The sequence below is a fragment of the Pristis pectinata genome, chromosome 5 (assembly GCF_009764475.1).
Source record: "Pristis pectinata isolate sPriPec2 chromosome 5, sPriPec2.1.pri, whole genome shotgun sequence".
Classification (NCBI taxonomy): Eukaryota; Metazoa; Chordata; class Chondrichthyes; order Rhinopristiformes; family Pristidae; genus Pristis; species Pristis pectinata.
In genome coordinates, this window is record NC_067409.1 from 53460625 (window position 1) to 53477155 (window position 16531).

The 16531-nt window shown below is 39.7% G+C and overlaps 1 protein-coding gene across 9 annotated transcripts in view; it reads left to right on the plus strand.

Annotated features, from left to right (window-relative positions):
• The window catches only part of invs (inversin), a 356685-nt gene that overhangs the window by 165912 nt on the left and 174242 nt on the right, over positions 1-16531 (plus strand). For all 9 annotated transcript variants that reach the window (XR_007956423.1, XM_052016840.1, XM_052016843.1 and 6 more), the window contains 2 exons: positions 11555-11790; positions 12088-12168. Coding sequence is in view for 8 of the 9 variants with exons in the window: in XM_052016840.1 (XP_051872800.1) it covers positions 11555-11790; positions 12088-12168 (317 nt within the window). In the remaining variant the exon portion in view is untranslated. The remainder of the gene's footprint in view (positions 1-11554; positions 11791-12087; positions 12169-16531) is intronic.

Below are 16531 nucleotides of genomic sequence, written 5' to 3' on the forward strand. Positions count from 1 at the left end.
TTTCCAATGTTGTGCCTTTTATCTTCCCACGTTCTGTTCTCAGCCCTGTGGGCTCAGCTTTTCTTAAGTCTACTCACCTGGTTCTTGTCTTGCTGGGCTTTTCGCAAATTTGGTTAGTAAGAAGTCCTGTATGAATTGTAGGAACTTCATTCCTTTACCTTCTTTACCAATCTCTTCATTGCATTTAATGTAGGGGATGTTAGAATACCCGATTATTATACTATATTTTTTACTCAATTTTCAATGATTCTATTGAGTTTTGTCTGTTTGTTCTGTATGTTGATTTGTTATGTTATCTCACTTAATGACACTAGTATGATTCTCTCCAAATTTGATGTAATCCCTCATTGATCTGCTGGCTTTGAATGGATACACTGTGTGCCTGAGCAATTTTCATCACATCCATTGCTGCATTCAGCAATCCTGGATTATCTCAATAACTTTCTCAGTAACTTAATCATTCTTTCATGGATTTTTCATTAATTTGTTACCTCTTCTGATATGATATTTGATTTATTATCTATGATCTTATTCTCAAAATTTGATAATTTTAAGATATATTTTGATCAGACTCAGGCTTGGTTTCAAAGATCTTTCTGCTTTGAATTATGCTTTTTACTTTCTGATACTGAACATGTGTTTATACATTTTCATTTCACCCCTCAAAACATTTTGGTTGTCATGATCATAAAAAAGAAAAGCTGACTTGTTCACAGATGCCATTTAAAAATGTAAATACTAATTTTGAAACTGAAGAAGTTTTGATGTGTAAGTGGGAGCAATTATCAAATAGAAATGAACAGCAGAATTATCAACAGCTAAAAGATTGTGTGTTTCCTTCAGTGTGTTACTAAAGTGAACTGACATTTTCCTTGATTTGAGGCAGTTTTATTTTAAAGTCTCATGTAAATTACTAATGGAACTTCTGCTTACGTTGCCTGTGGTATGTTGGAAAAAGTGAATATTCCCCACAGTGCTCTAGTATTATTAGAAGTATAAATACTAGATATGAAGATGAAAAAGTTAGCAGGAAGGTTTGGCCTTCTCAAACTCCACTGGAAGGATTGGATGAAGGCATATACAATTTGTTTGCCCCTGTAGGAGTAATGGAGCTTCATAGAGCCGATGTGCATAATAGAAGTGCACAACATGCACAGCATACTTAATGTACCATAATGTACATTTTTGATTATTTTTGGATTTTATTTTCTTGCCTCTTTTCAATTCCCTGAAAATGTAGCCATCTAGGAGAAGTTTTGGACGTCATTCATGTTACCAGGGAGGAGGTATTTGCAGCCTTACAGCACATTAAGGTGGATAAATCCCCAGGGCCTGACCGAATGCATCCTTGGACTTTGTGGAAGACTAGAGAAGAAATTAAGGAAGCCTTTGCGGAGATATTTGCTTAATTGTCAGCCACCGGTGAAGTTCTCAAAGACTAGAAGATGGTGAATAGGTAGCAAGGACAAGCCAGGGAACTACAGGCCGGTCAGCCTGACGTCAGTGGTGGGGAAGTTACTGGGGGAAATTCTGAGGGACAGGATCTACCAGTATTTGGATAGACAGAGTCTGATTAGGAGGAGTCAGCATGGCTTTTTGAGTGGGAAGTCATGTTTGTTGAATCTTTTAGAGTTCTTTGAAGAGGTAACCAAAAGGGTAAATGAGGGTAGGGGAGTGTATATTGTCTCTTTGGACCTTAGCAAGGCATTTGACAAGGTCCCGCATGGTAGGCTGGTCTGGAAGTTAATTCCCATGGAATCCAGGGAGAGCTAGTTAGATGGATTCAAAATTGGCTTGGAGGTAAGAAGCAGAGGGTGGTGGTTGAAGTTTGTTTCTTGGAATGGAGGCCAGTGACTGGTGGTTTGCTGCAGAGGTTGGTGTTGGGATCCTTGTTATTGTTATTTATTTAAATAATTTGGATGCAAATGCCCAAGGCTTGATCAGTAAGTTTGTGGATGACACAGAATTAGGAGATGTTGATAGTGAAGAAGGTTATCATAGATTACCGCGGAGGGGGGGGGGGGGGGGGGGGGGGGGGGGGGGGGGGGGGGGGGGGGGGGGGGGGGGTCGTGATCAGTTAGGGAATTGGGCCGAGGAGTGACAAATGGATTTCAATACAGATAAGTGTGAGCTGATGCATTTTGTAAAGTCAAACCAGAGTAGGACGTGTTATGAATGGTGGGGCACTAGGGAGTGTAATGGAACAGAGGGACCAAGGAGTACAAGTGCGTAGTTTGTTGGAAGCAGTGTCACAGGTAGACGGGGTTGTGAAAAGGCATTGAGCATGCTGGCCTTCATCAGTCAGAGCATTAAGTACAGGAGTGCGGACATTGTGTTGCAGTTTGTACAAGTCGTTGGTGAGGCTGCACTTGGGGTACTGTGTATGGTTTTGGTCACCCTGTTATAGGAAGAACGTAGTTAAACTGGAAAGAGTGCAGAAAAGATTTACAAGGATGTTGCCAGGACCAGGAGGCCTGAGCTTATAAGGAGGGGTTGGCCTGGCTGGGTCTTTATTCCTTGAAACGTAGGAGAATGAGGGGCGACCTTACAAAAATGTTTAAAATTATGAGAGGCATAGATAAGGTAGATGGTAACAGTTTGTTTTCCAGGGTGGGGGAATCCAAAACCAGGGGGCATAGATTTAGGGTGAGAGGGGAAAGGTTTAAAAGGGACCTGAGGGACAACTTTTTCACGCAGAGGGTGGTGAGTGTATGGAACGAGCTGCCAGAGGAAGTGGTTGAGGCAGGTACAATAGTATCACTCAAGAAGCACTTGGATAGGTACATTGGAGGGGAGGAGCCTGGAGGGATATGGGCTGAATGCAGGAAATTGGGACTAGCTGGGTTGGGCACTGTGGTCAGCATGGATTGGCTGGGCCGAAGGGCCTGTATCCATGCTGTATTGCTGTATGACTCCATGACTCTAGGGCTTTATGAGTAAAGTGGTTGAGCTAGTTGTTAAAGGTTGCTAAATGATTGATTTTCTTTTCTGATCCCTGCTGTTTCCCTGACCACTGTTTTTCAAAGCAAGAACTTGGTATAACTGAACAAATGTAACCTGTATCACAGTGACTTTGTAAGGTATGATCCATGATAGGCAAGCTTGGCATTCTGTTATTGAAGGAAGCAGAATAATCAACAAAGAGAAGTAGAACATCATTATGCTGCCTTGACTAATTATAGGAAATTATAGACCCAATTATAGACCTAACCCTCCATATTCATAAAGTGTACATGTGGAAACTGATTACCAGTAGTGGGCGAAGTCATTCTTGAATATGAGTGATAATCATTAATAACTATTGATATAGAAACTTGCAGCTTGTACATCTGGAAATGTGTTGTTAAGAACAGCCTGCAGAATTGATCTCTAAACGACTGCCAAAGTCAGTGAGAGACGTTTCAATGTAGATAATCATGGCAGCGAAAGCATGCTAAAAGGCAATTAGAGAAGGCCCTAAGGAGTGGAAGTTGGGTCTTGTGTGATGGGAGGAGTGGTGCATATGGCATAACTGATCTCCAAAGGGGAACAAAAAACGACAGGTTGCTGAAAAGGATTAGGAATTCTTTTTAATAAAAGGGTAATCATGGCAGGAAAGCATTTTAAAAGCTATTCCATCAGCGGGAAGCCCCAGAGAATGGAACTATTCAGTGGGGAAGGAAGAGGTGATGGGAATGGCTTGCAGAATTGATCTTCAAAAGAGGAAATATCCGATATGTTGCCAAAAACAGGCAAGAAGTTTTAAGAATTAAAATCATGGTCAGAAAGCATTTCAAAAGGTGATGAGTTGAAATGCTATAGGAAGCACTTTTTGGAGAAAAAGATCCCAAAAGGCATGAAGATGGCAAAAGCAATCTGCAGAATCAATTTCTCATATGGCACATCACTCAACAAATTTACTTGGAAGTATTTACTTAAACATTGTTGAGGAAAACTGAAGCAAGAGAGGAAGAAAATGATGTGTGCCTGTTCTGGACTCTAGTATCCAATGTGAAAGCTGGGAATGTTCCTGGAGCTACAAGCTGTCTGAATAATCTTTTTGTAAGTATTCGGATGAAGCTGATGTTGTATCATCTTGAGGTCAAAATCTTTATCTGTAGGAATGGTGGAGCATGATAGAGGTGATGCACATAAAAGTGTACAACATGCACAATGTATTTAATATATTTTTGCTTTTTTGAATTTATTTTTTCCCTCTTTTGAATTACTGGAGATTATTGGTAAACTGATTCAGCAAGTTGTTCAGGGTTGCTGAATGATTGATTTCCCTTCCTTTTCCCTTTTACCCTGAGTAAAAACTTGGCATGTATGAGCAAATTTAACTTTTATCACAGGTGATAGGAACGTTTAATTTGGTATTTATCTTTTACAAACACTGTAGTCTAGCCACGACAATGAAAAGAGAAATAGAAGCTAATACCAAGAAGAGGAAAGCGTGAAACTATTCAAAAAATATATTCTGCTGAAGAGGAGGACAGTTGAGAGAATTATAAATCAAAATAATGACAAAATTCAGACTGCATTACAAGTCACAATGGTTGAGCTTTCAAACACAATAAAGCTCCAATAATCTGCTATCCCATTGTTCAGAAATCCTGATGGTTCGGTATCTGGCTCACCAAGTCCTGTTTTACATGTTCTCTTTAAAGAGGTCCTTCTTCCTGCTCTCCCTTTAAATTTGCTGGTTCTCATTTCCCATGCTTCTTTCAAAAAGATCAGGGCCCCTTTTCCCACAATTCTTTTAAACTTGCCATGTTCCCATTCCCTCAATTTTCGAATGCTCATTCTCATTTTCAAATCTCTCCATTACCTTGTCCCTCCCCATGGTTTTGATCATTTCTACTCCTACATCATCTTGTAAAATCAGCACATCCAATCCTGGCCTCTCAACTGCCCACAAATTTCATCATTTCACTATTGTTGGCTGTACTTTCAGTTGCCGTACAAAGCTCTGGAATTCCCACCTTAACCATCTTTGTCTTCCCAACTGTTTCCTCCTTAATGTGCACCTTAAAACTAACTTGTTTAAGCAAGCCTATGGTTATTTGCCTTTTGAACTCCTTTCAAAGGCTTTGGAATATTTGGTATGTTGAAGATGCTTTATAAATGATGGTGGTAGTAGAAGAAGTTGTTATTGTATGGCGATTAGGGAATTCCTGGCAGTCAAAGTATCAGTGTGAATGCCTGGTCTGTAGTTGGTGCCCCATTTTCACCTTCTGTCTCCCCTTGATCGGAATATCCATCAGATATGCACTGAGCACCTTGTTCTTCCTACAACTCAAATCTTTGTTGCTGTGCTTTGTGTGGATGCAAAACATGATCATTCTGGAGTGAGGCTGGACGTATGGAAGTCAACTCCTGATCTGTCTAGGCAGCTGTGGCACATCTTCACCTTGCTAATGGCTTACTTAATAACACATTTAGTTGCCATCTGGATGCCATTTGCAGCTCTTCTGATGTTCAGTGTTAGGGTTCCCTTGAAGTGACTTTAGCTATTAAAACAGAAAATGCTTGAAATATTCAGCCGACCAGGCTGAGAAGTAGAGTTCATGTTTCAATAGTTAATGGAGTGGAGTAAATAAAGGCTGGGGTTAATTTTTTTTTTGCATCTGTCTTTAAATAGGAGTTGCAAACTGACTTGATTAAACTGAGGATAGTTTTTCAGGGAGGGATAGGACATAATGGTGAAGGTCACTTTGAAATGGCAGAACATGGAAGGTCAGGAGTAAGAATAAGGCCACTCAGTATCGGTGTCAATATCAGTTCCGTTGTTTAAGAAGGGCAATGGGGATAATTCAGGAAATTATGGGCCGGTGAGCCCAACATCAGTGGTAGGGAAATAATTGGAGAATATTCTTAGGGAGAGGATATACTCACATCTGGGAAAGCATGGCCTTATTAGGGATAGTTAGTATGGCTTTGTGCTGGGTGATCATGTCTTACAAACTTGATTGAGTTGATTATTGAGGGTAGGACAGTAAATGTTGTATACATAGACTTCAGTAAAGTATTTGACAAGGTCCCTCATGGTCGACCAATCCAGAAGATTGGGTACATGGGATCCACGGTGCCTCAGCAGATTGGATTCGATATTGGCTTGGATTGGCGGTCTCTGACCAGTGGTGTTCCACAGGGATTAATGCTGGGGACCTCTGTTGTTATAATTGATTTGGACAAAATTGTGGGTGGGCTGATTGGTAAGTTTGTATGTGGAGTCATGGAGCACATATACAGGCCCTTCGGCCCAATGAGTCCATGCCAACCATGTAGTCCACCAAGTGAGTACCAATCTCCTGCATTCGGCCCCTCCCCTCCATGTACCTATCCAAGTGCTTCTTAAATGATACTAGTGTACCTGCCTTAGCCACTTCCTCTGGCAGCTTGTTCCATATACTCACCACCCTCTATGTGAAAAAGTTGCCCCTCAAGTCCCTTTTAAATCTTTCCCCTCTCACCCTAAATCTAGTGTTGGAGATAAGAGAGAGATAAGAGATATCTTTATTAGTCACATGTACATTGAAACACACAGTGAAATGCATCTTTTGTGTAGAGTGTTCTGGGGGCAGCCCGCAAGTGTCGCCACGCTTCCGGCGCCAACTCCCCTACCCTGGGGAAAAGACTGTTACCATCCACCTTATCTCTCATCCCTAATAAGGCTATGCTTTCCCATAATGCCTCTCATAATTTTAAACACTTCTATAAGGTCGCCCTTCATTCTCCTATGTTCCAAGGAATAAAGACCTAACCAGGCCAACCTCTCCCCTTTAAGTCAGGCCCTCTAATCCTGGCAACATCCTCAAATCTTTACTGCTAACAGGGTGGCCAAAACTGTAAACAGTACTCCAAGTGCGGCCACCCCAACGACTTATACAATTGCAACATAAGGTCCCAACTCCTGTACTCAGTGCCCTGACTGATGAAGGCCAGTGTGCTAAATGCTTTTTTCACTACCCTGTCTACCTGTGACTCTGCTTCCAAAGAACTATGCACTTGTACTCATATGTCCCTCTGTTCCACTACACTCCCTAGTGCCCTACCATTCATAGTACAAGTCCTACACTGGTTTGACTTTACATAATGCATCACCTCACGCTTATCTGTATTGAAATCCATTTGCTACACCTCGGCCCACTTCCCTAATGGATCAAGATCCTCCTGTAATCTACAATACTCTTCACTATCAACACCACCACCTAATTTCGTGTCATCTGCAAACTTGCTGATCAAGCCTTGTGCATTCGCATCCAAATCATTTATATAAATAATGAATAACAAGAGTCCCCATACTGACCCCCGCGGCACACCACTTGGAATCTCCATTCCAAGAAACAACCTTCAACCACCATCCTCTGCTTCCTACCTCTGAGCCAATCTTGAATCCACCTAACTAGCTCTTCCTGGATTCCATGGGACATAACCTTCCAGACCAGCCTACCATGGGGGACCTTGTCAAAGGCCTTGCTAAAGTCTAAATAGATAACATCCACTGCCCTTTTTGGTTACCTCTTCAAAGAACTCTAAAAGATTTGTCAAACACTACTTCCTATGCACAAAGCTATGCTGACTCCTTCTAATCAGACTCTGTCTATCCAAATGCTGGTAGATCCTGATCCTCAGAATTCCCTCCAGTAATTTCCCCACTACCGATGTCAGGCTGAGCAGCCTGTAGTTCCCTGGCTTGTCCTTGCTATCCTTCTGAAACAACGGTATGACGTTAACCACCATCTAGTCTTTGGGAACTTCACCAGTGTCTAACAATGAAGCAAATAGCTCTGCAAGAGGCCTCCACAATTTTTTCTTTTGCCTCCCGCAATGTTCATGGATGGACTCTGTCAGGCCCTGAGGATTTATCCACCTTAATGTGATGTAAGGCTGCAGATACCTCCCCTGGTAATATGAATGTTCTCCAAAACAACTCCACTTGTTTCCCTTATCTCTTGAGCAACTGTGATTTTCTCCTCAGTAAACACCGATTTAAAAAAAATGGTTAAAAATCCCACCCATCCCCTGCAGCGCGAGACGTAGGTAGCCTTGATGATCGCTAAGTTGACCTACTCTCTTCCTGGACACCCTTTTATTCTTAATATATCTATAGAACCTCTTGGGATTTTCCTTAACCTTACCTGCCAGATCCATCTCATACCCTCTCTTTGCCCTCCTGATTTCCCTCTTATACGATGCAAAAATTGGCAGAGTTGTGGATAGTGAGGAAGGGTGTCAAAGGATACAACAGGATACTGTATAGGTCTGTTGGAAATATAGGCGGAGAAATGGCAGATGGAGTTTAATCCAGACAAGTGTAAGGAGTCGCACTTTGGGAGCTTCAATATAAGAGGAAAGTAGACAGTAAATTGTAGGACCCTTGGGAGCCTTGATGTACAGAGGGATCTCCCTGAAAATGGCAACACAAATAGATACAGTATGTTAAGCATTGAGTACAGGAGTTCGGATGTTATGTTGAAGTTGTATAAGACGTTGGTGAGGCCGAATTGAGAGTATTGTGTGCAGTTCTGGTCACCAACCTACAGGAAAGATATCAATGAGCTTGAAAGAGTGCAGAGAAAATTTACACGGATGTTGCTGGGACTTGAGGTCCTGAGTTACAGGGATAGGTTGAATAAGTTAGGCCTTTATTCCCTGGAGCGCAGGAGAATGAGGGGAGATCTTATAGAAGTATACAAAATTATGACTGGTATAGACAGGGTGAATGCATGAGGCTTCTTCCTGTCAGGTTGGGTGAGACTAAAACTAGAGGACATAGGTTTAGGGTGAAAGTTGAAATATTTAAAGGGAATCTGAGGGGGAACTACTTCACTCAGAGGGGTGGTGCAAGTGTGGAATGAGCTGCCAGCGGAAGTGATAGGTGTGGGTTCAATTGTAACATCGAAGAGAAGTTTGGATAGGTGCATGGATGAGAGAGGTATGGAGGGCTATGGTCCAGGTGCATTTAGTTGGGACTAGGCAGAAAACCAGGCTGGCATGGACTTGATGGGCTGAAGAGCCTATTTCTGTGCTGTAGTGCTCTGTGATCAATGGATTAAGTTCGTGTTCAACTTGGGCACATTTGTATGGGGCAAATTAGTGATTACATAATGAGTGAGTTTCAAAAAAAAATTCACTTTAACATGCAGTAGGTGTCACGGCTTTTAAGTCGCTTTTAAAGGAAGACAAGATGATGAAGGGTCTCAGACCTGAAATGTTAACTGTTTCTCTTTCCTCAGATGCTGCTTGACTGCTGAATGTTTCCAGCATTTTTTATTTTCATTTCAGATTTGCAATATCTGCAGTTTTTGATTTTTAAAACATTTGTCAAAAAGTTATTTTTAATCTGTTATGGTGAGGATGCATTCTAACCTATGTGGAACCTCACCAAAATAGTTACACTTTTATGACTGATTTTATTGGAAAACAATTGCAAGCTCAAACCACTGGAACCCATTTTGGTTTTCATGCAGCTAAGAATACAGGAATTGTGCTCCTGTTTGGATATTACACCTTTAGATCCAAGTTTCTGTACATTACAAATTTTTGTCAAAGCTAAATAATGGTGCAGATCAGAAGATTATAGGAGATTTAAGATAAGAGTAGTTAAAGAATGGAAACGGAACTATTCAGTCGGTATGTGTAACCAGATGTAAAAAAAACATTCATTACTACCCATTGATAAATGTCTGCAGATATTTCTAGACATTTGTTTCAAATCACAGTAGAACAGCTGTGCTTTTCAATTCATATTTTTAGATTAGTAGCAAGCAACACAAGGGAAATGATTCAAGTGGATATTTATTTCACATTGGACAGCTCCAGGGAAATCCTGTCAGTTCTTTTTTGATCTTTGGGCTAAAACTTTCAAGCATGCTATATACATTTTAAAAACTGCCTATCACATTATAGTTCACAGGGTTCTTAATTTGCTGCTAAATTTATTTACTTCATGTCAAAAATATCAATTTTATTTGAGCTCTTCATTGCTGATTTTTCTTTAGTTTTTTTAGATCTACAACTGTGATGTAATAGTCAAGGAATCAAATGTCAAATAATGTAATTTTGTGTGATAATATTTTTAAGTGTGTACATTTCTAGGCAAGGTGAATTATTTAATAATTTTGATGATCAAGGAAAGTTTGGGAAGGAAACTCCACTCTTAAACTTAACATAGGATGGCTTACTTTCAGAGGGAACGTGTAAGAAATAAGTGACCTGTTGTTTCATTGAGATGGACCTTAACTGCTAACCCTGAGTGGAAATTACAGTTTTATTTTTTTCCCCCGAAATGCCCAGTTGGAGTACATTTGAGATGTCATTCACTTTGTGATGCAAAATTAATTGCCGAAAGTGTGAATAAATATACTTCATAATATGTCGCATTAAGATGTAATAGGCTAAGGAAGCTAAAGGAGGAGAAGGCACCATGTCTAAATACGTGGACTAAAGGAAGTGACAAATTAAATTGGATAGGTCCTTGCCTCGACGTTTATTTGCATCAGAATTTGTCAATGTAATATCTCCCTATATGTTAGCTATCTCCCTAGCATTGTTTTGCAAACTTCTTTTTAGAAAAATTGCAAATATTTCATTAGTGCCGGTTCCAAAACAAAACTATTGGACTCTTATGTAAAAGGCCCCTCTGATTCAGGAATACATAATCAGAAATCAAATTTCTCATCTCACCAGCATTTTTCCTCAATGTTTTCACCTTAGGAAGCAGCCCTTAAAAGAGCTGCACCACAATATAGCCAACATTCTTTCAGAGAGTGGAGTGTTGTCAAGGAACAGAACATGCTACATTGATGGGAGGGGGTGACAGAGTCCTCCTGAAGGACGGGGGACGTGTACAGGCTTCTGAAGAATGGAGTATGGAGAAAGCACCCACCTTGTGCTTGTTTACCAGACGGACCTCAAGCCTGGCTCCCTGAACTTGGCCTTTGAGAACAGTGCTTGGAATCTGTCTGGCAAACTAGCACAAATGCCTGCACTGTTCTCAAAGTCAAGGTCAGGGTCACCTTGACTTTCACGATCTTCGCCAGCTGTCTCTGCAGAGAGGTGCAACATATGATGCTTGCTGCCATATTGCACAAATCACAAATAGGTCTCGCAACATGGGCAATGTTCTAACTTTGATAAATGTGACTTTTCTATTCACGCCTGGAAGGAGCATTTGGCCATAAAGCGGGGCTTCCAAAAGTGCTTGATCTCCTTACAGACACCTCCCTGGCAACTTCCTACCATGAACCCCGCCTCTTCTGTTGGATCTTTTTTCCAGGGTCTGGTTAGTTGAAAACGGTTATTTCTCAGTTTGAGTTTTCAGTATTATTATTAAAGTTTTTTTTCTGCGATAGAACAATGCCAGTTTGGATTCAAATCAATGTGTTTAAAGATTTTGCCACAAAGCTGCTAGAATTTCGGGTAGTGTGGAAAAATAAGGCTGACTTGATCAGATTTTGGAGAGAGAGGTAAAATGGGATATTAGTTTTTAGGAACTACCTTCTAGATGGCTAAGTATTTTGTATTGTACCGGCCTATGTTTTGAACAGTATTTGTACTATTTTTGTAGTTACAGGATACGTAAGGGGTTGCTCCTGCTCTTCCATTGGCGGCGTCAGAATGGGGACAGCGCTGATGAGACGTGGAAGCAGGAGATGGCTGCCTTCACCATCCAAATAGCCTGGAGGAAATTTCTCAGTAGCAATGTCCAGAATGTTATTTCCAGTAAAAGCAGCCAAACATTCAGCCCCAGGAGCTCAAGTGTTAGGACAGCTAAGCAGCACTCAGTATTAAAGCAAATTTATGGTAACTCGTTTTCAATATCATCTTAACGAGGTTCATTTATGCATGTAATAGAAAGAGGGATTAAAAAGGACAGATTGAATCTAGTTAAAGCATTATCAATATTCCTATTGGACGATGAATAGAGTCCTGAAAATTAAACAACTAACAGCTACAAGCAGACATATTGATCTTATTGCCATGCATAAATTAGTTTGTACCTGAGTAGAGTTGTTAATTATTGTAATGTAGTACACACTATTTATCAAGCTTGTATGGGCTACACAAGGAATTAATTATTTGTTTCTGGTTAATTGTCAGGGAAGCCTCAGGAAGAAAAAGGGCACAATTCACAACAATCGTTCCCTCTCAGAAACAATCAAGTATCTGTCCGGAAAGCCTGTAAGTACTGAAAGATGCTTTGGATCACCAGCTGCATCAACAACACCGCAATCTAGTAAATATCCCACCAAGAGTGAAAATATATATGTTTTGAAGATATTGCAGCCACTAATCCAAAGCAAAAATGTGCATCAAACATTACTGTTTATGTTTTAATCAGAAGATATTCCAAAGTATTGCTCCTGACAAATTAATTGTTTTGTAATGACAAGAGCATAAAAGGAAAGAGTTTGTATTACGTAATACAAAAGCAAAATGCTATAGATGCTTAAGTTATGTTAAGGAATAATAACAAGTGTTGGAAATGCTCAGCAGGCCAGATAGCACCAGTGGAGATGAAAACAGATTTCATGTTTCGGGTTGATCATAAGAACTGATGAAGGATCATTGACTGGAAATGTTAACTCTGTTTCTCTCTCCACTGTTGCTGCATGTCCCCCTGAGCATTTGCAGCATTTTCTATCTTCATTGCATTATGTAGTGCCATAGAGTTAGAGCGTACAGCAGCGAAACAGGCCCGCCAGCCCAGCTTGTTGTACTGATTATTGTATTCATCCATACTAATCCCATTTACCTGCATTTGGTCCATAGCCTTCTATGTTTTGGCGATACATAGTGCCTTTTAGGACCTTGATGTACCAGACTGTTAACCAGCCAATGAAATGTAGTCTCTGTTGCAGGAATTCCTCTGCTTTTCTTTGAAGAGTGCCATGGAATTATAAATTTTATTAAACAGAGAACAGTTTAATATCTCAGTTGAAAGATGGTAATTTAAACAGTGTGATAGCCCTCAATGGAGCAACAAAGTGTCAGTCAGATAATGTGTTCAGATCTTGAAGTGAGACTTGAATCCACAACTGTATGATTCAGATGTAAGAGTTCTACCACTGAACCGAGATGACAATATACCAATATAATGTAAATAACAAAGCTGATGAAATGTTCTCTTAATATATTTGGATGGATGAGGGATTCAAATCAGTATGTCCATGTTTGCTGTTGATGGTGGCAGTGTGGGGTGCAGAGAGGCTTCAGTGGGATTAGACAGGGTAAGTGAATGGGCAAGGACATGGCAAATAGAATATAATATGGTGTCATATACTTTGATAGGGAAAAAATAGGAAGGTGGAGTATTTTGTTTAAAGATTGAAAGGAGCTGGTGTTCAAAGGGATGTGGGTATCCTTATAAATAAATCTTTAAAAGATAATATGCAAGTTCAGAAACAATTGGGAAGGCAAACACTAAGTTGGTCTTTATTGCAAGATAATTTGAGTAGAAGAGTTGAGATGTCTTACTAAATAATATGGAGCTTTGGTGAGACAGTATCTGGAATATTGTGTACAGGTCAGTTCTTCCTACCTGCGAAAGAATATACAGTGAAAATTCACCAGATTGATTGATTCCTGGGCTAGTAGGTTTATTGTCTGGGGAGAGATTAAGCAGACCAGACCTGTACTCTCTTGAGTTGAGAAGTATGAGAGGTGATCTCACTGAAGCATTTAAAATGCTTATGGAACTTGAAAGAATAGATGCAGAGTTGATATTTCTCTTGACCAGGGTCATAGTCTCAAGTGGATGGCCATTTGAGAAGGAGATGAAAAGAAATTTCTTTATCCAGATGGTAATGAATATTTGGAATTCATTAACCGAGATGGCTATGAAGACTCAGATGCTGAGTATATTAACAATATTAACAATAAAGATCCATAGATGTTTAGATATTAAGTGCAAGGAAGTGGCACTGAGGTAGAATATCATCCATGATCTATTTAATGGAAAAGCAGGTACAAGGAACCATATGGCCTACTCCTTTCTCAGTTTTCATATAGGATTTATAGCATTACCAATTTCTTCCTTTAATCTTTTTTTTAAATGCCGTAGCAAGCAAAAAGGAAGTTCAGGTAGATAGATTTGTAAATAAGAGTTGAAGGCAAAGTAGAATTGTCAGAGCATTTGTATCTCTTTACAATTTTATATTTGTGGAACAACTTTGGATGTAGAGATTTATCAGGATGGTAAATAGTGAGGGACTTCAGTTATGTGGAAAAACGAGAAACAGGGATTGTTTTCTTCAGAGCAGAGAAGTTTAAGGGAAAATATAATGGTCATGTTCAAAATTGTGAGAGGTTTTAATAAATTGGACAGAAGAAACAGTTTTCACTGGCATGAGAGACAATAATAATATTTAAAATAAATTGCAAAATGTGGGGGGTGTAGATGTGTTTTTTTCATTAATGAAACTTTTATAAATGAACATAGTTGCATCAATATTATTCTTATGACAGAGATTGCAGTGGTATTTGGTAAATAAACTTTTATGGATTTTCCATAAGAGAACAGAACAACATTTCTTCCATGAAGCAGTAAGTTTGCATGAAATGTTCATTTTTGATGAACTGAGAAGGGGTCTTTCTGGCACGACCTTTATAGCATTAAGATATATGGAAGTGTGGTGGAAGTAGGTTCAGTAATAGCTTTCAAAAGAGAATTGGTTAAATACTTAAACAAGAAACATTTGTAGGGCCATGGGGAAAGAACAAGACTAATTGGATATTTCTGGCAAGAAACTGGTAACCATTTTTCTTCTGTTGTCTTCCCTCTGCAATTATTGATACATGGTATAGAAAGACCATCTCTGCAAAGAGGTTTTGGAAGTAAATAATCATGCCCTTTGCGTAGACATTCTATAAACACGTATAAAAATGGCTCAGACTAACTTTAACTATTTATTTGCTGTCCCTCTGTGTGAGGCCACAGCAGAACAACGGGATTGGTAAATCTGAAACATGAACTGTGGCGTCCCTTGCAGTATTGCACACTGTAAACTAATAATTTAATCATTTTTTTGCAAATGAAGTCTTGCTTTCTCAGGTTGAACTTTTTCCCTGGGTGTTTCATTCTCTTACAGCAGAGGTTTTCAACTGTGGTCCGCAGACCCCTGGGGGTCCGCAGCGGGTTGCCGGGGGTCCGCGAGCAAGCCAAAAAAAGAATGGAAAAGCGACCTTTTACAAAGATGTAGCTTACTTGCTTGCTCCAGTTTTCCACTATTCAGAAAATCGGCCATATCTATTCTATCTGTTATAGGCGACAATCTTAAGAGACTTAGATGGTGTTACCTTCTAGTAAGCTGCCGCTTAATATTCGATTTGTGTAGTCAGTAGTGTGCACTACTCACTGTTAAACGAGAAGTCTTGGGGGGGCTGAATGGCCTTTTTACTATCTAAATGGATGATGATCTGTTTGTGGGAAACACAATGAAACTGAATGGGGAAAAAAAAGCTCTTCTTTAAAAACCACATCGTTTACTTTATGTCAATCAAATAATGGATAGTGCAGGAGCCCCAAAGGAAGCATATTATATTCTGTACTTTCTAAACTCTAATTCTTCAATATCTTCAATATCTAGGTCTATTTCTTTTTATTATGAAATCCCTGTACCAGTGCCAGGAGGATGCTTCCTCATTCAGTCGCATAATAAGCAATTACTTTCATTTCTCTTAAGTCATGTTTTTTGAACAAGTTTAGTTCCATCATCTGGAGATTAGAAAGAAACTGACTAAGATTTTGACTTTGGTGTGGCCTTTCAAATATGTGTCCTGACCAAGAGCATTGTGGATATGATAAGATTATGTTAGTTGGGGAGACATTTAATGCTAACTAAGCAAGTTCCAAATTGGAATAAGTAATTTGGTTAATTGTGTTTGAGATTGTTTCTTGCTGTAAAAAAAACTGAGGCACAAGCTAATTTGTTCTGTGTTTCTTGCAAAGTTTTCCTGAAATGTTTATCCAGTGAGAGTATGAGGAGGATTGTTTCTATTTGACCACATTTTTAAGTTTCTTCTCAAAGCTCCTAATTTTTATAGGTTACCTTCATAATGTAATCATTGTATGTGGCTCATTGCCAGTCTCCTTATAAAAGTCAGATAGTTGTGTGCACATGTTGAGAAGACTTTTTATGGATATGGGATTGAAAAACAGTCATTGATTGAGTCAGACTTTTTATATTATGGTTCTTGGATTAGATATTTATAGAGCAAAATCAGCAAAACTATCTGCAGAGAATATTTTATGCAATTTTCTGTGAATGAAATCTAATGGAGAAGAAAAGGGGTAACTTTATGTCATAACAATAGGAAATCACTCAACAAAATGCCAATAAAGTTATTGGCCCATTTGTGCTGACTGATAGCTGGTGGTTCCAAAGGCAACCTCCAGCTGTCAGCCATTCACACCCCAGCATGTCTTGGACTTCTGCAGTTGTGCAGTAGTGGCAGATGTTTGGGATATTCTGGAGATCGGATACTAGGGCATCTGAATCACCATTGAGCCCAATGGCAAAGCCCATTACATCTCAAACAGAAG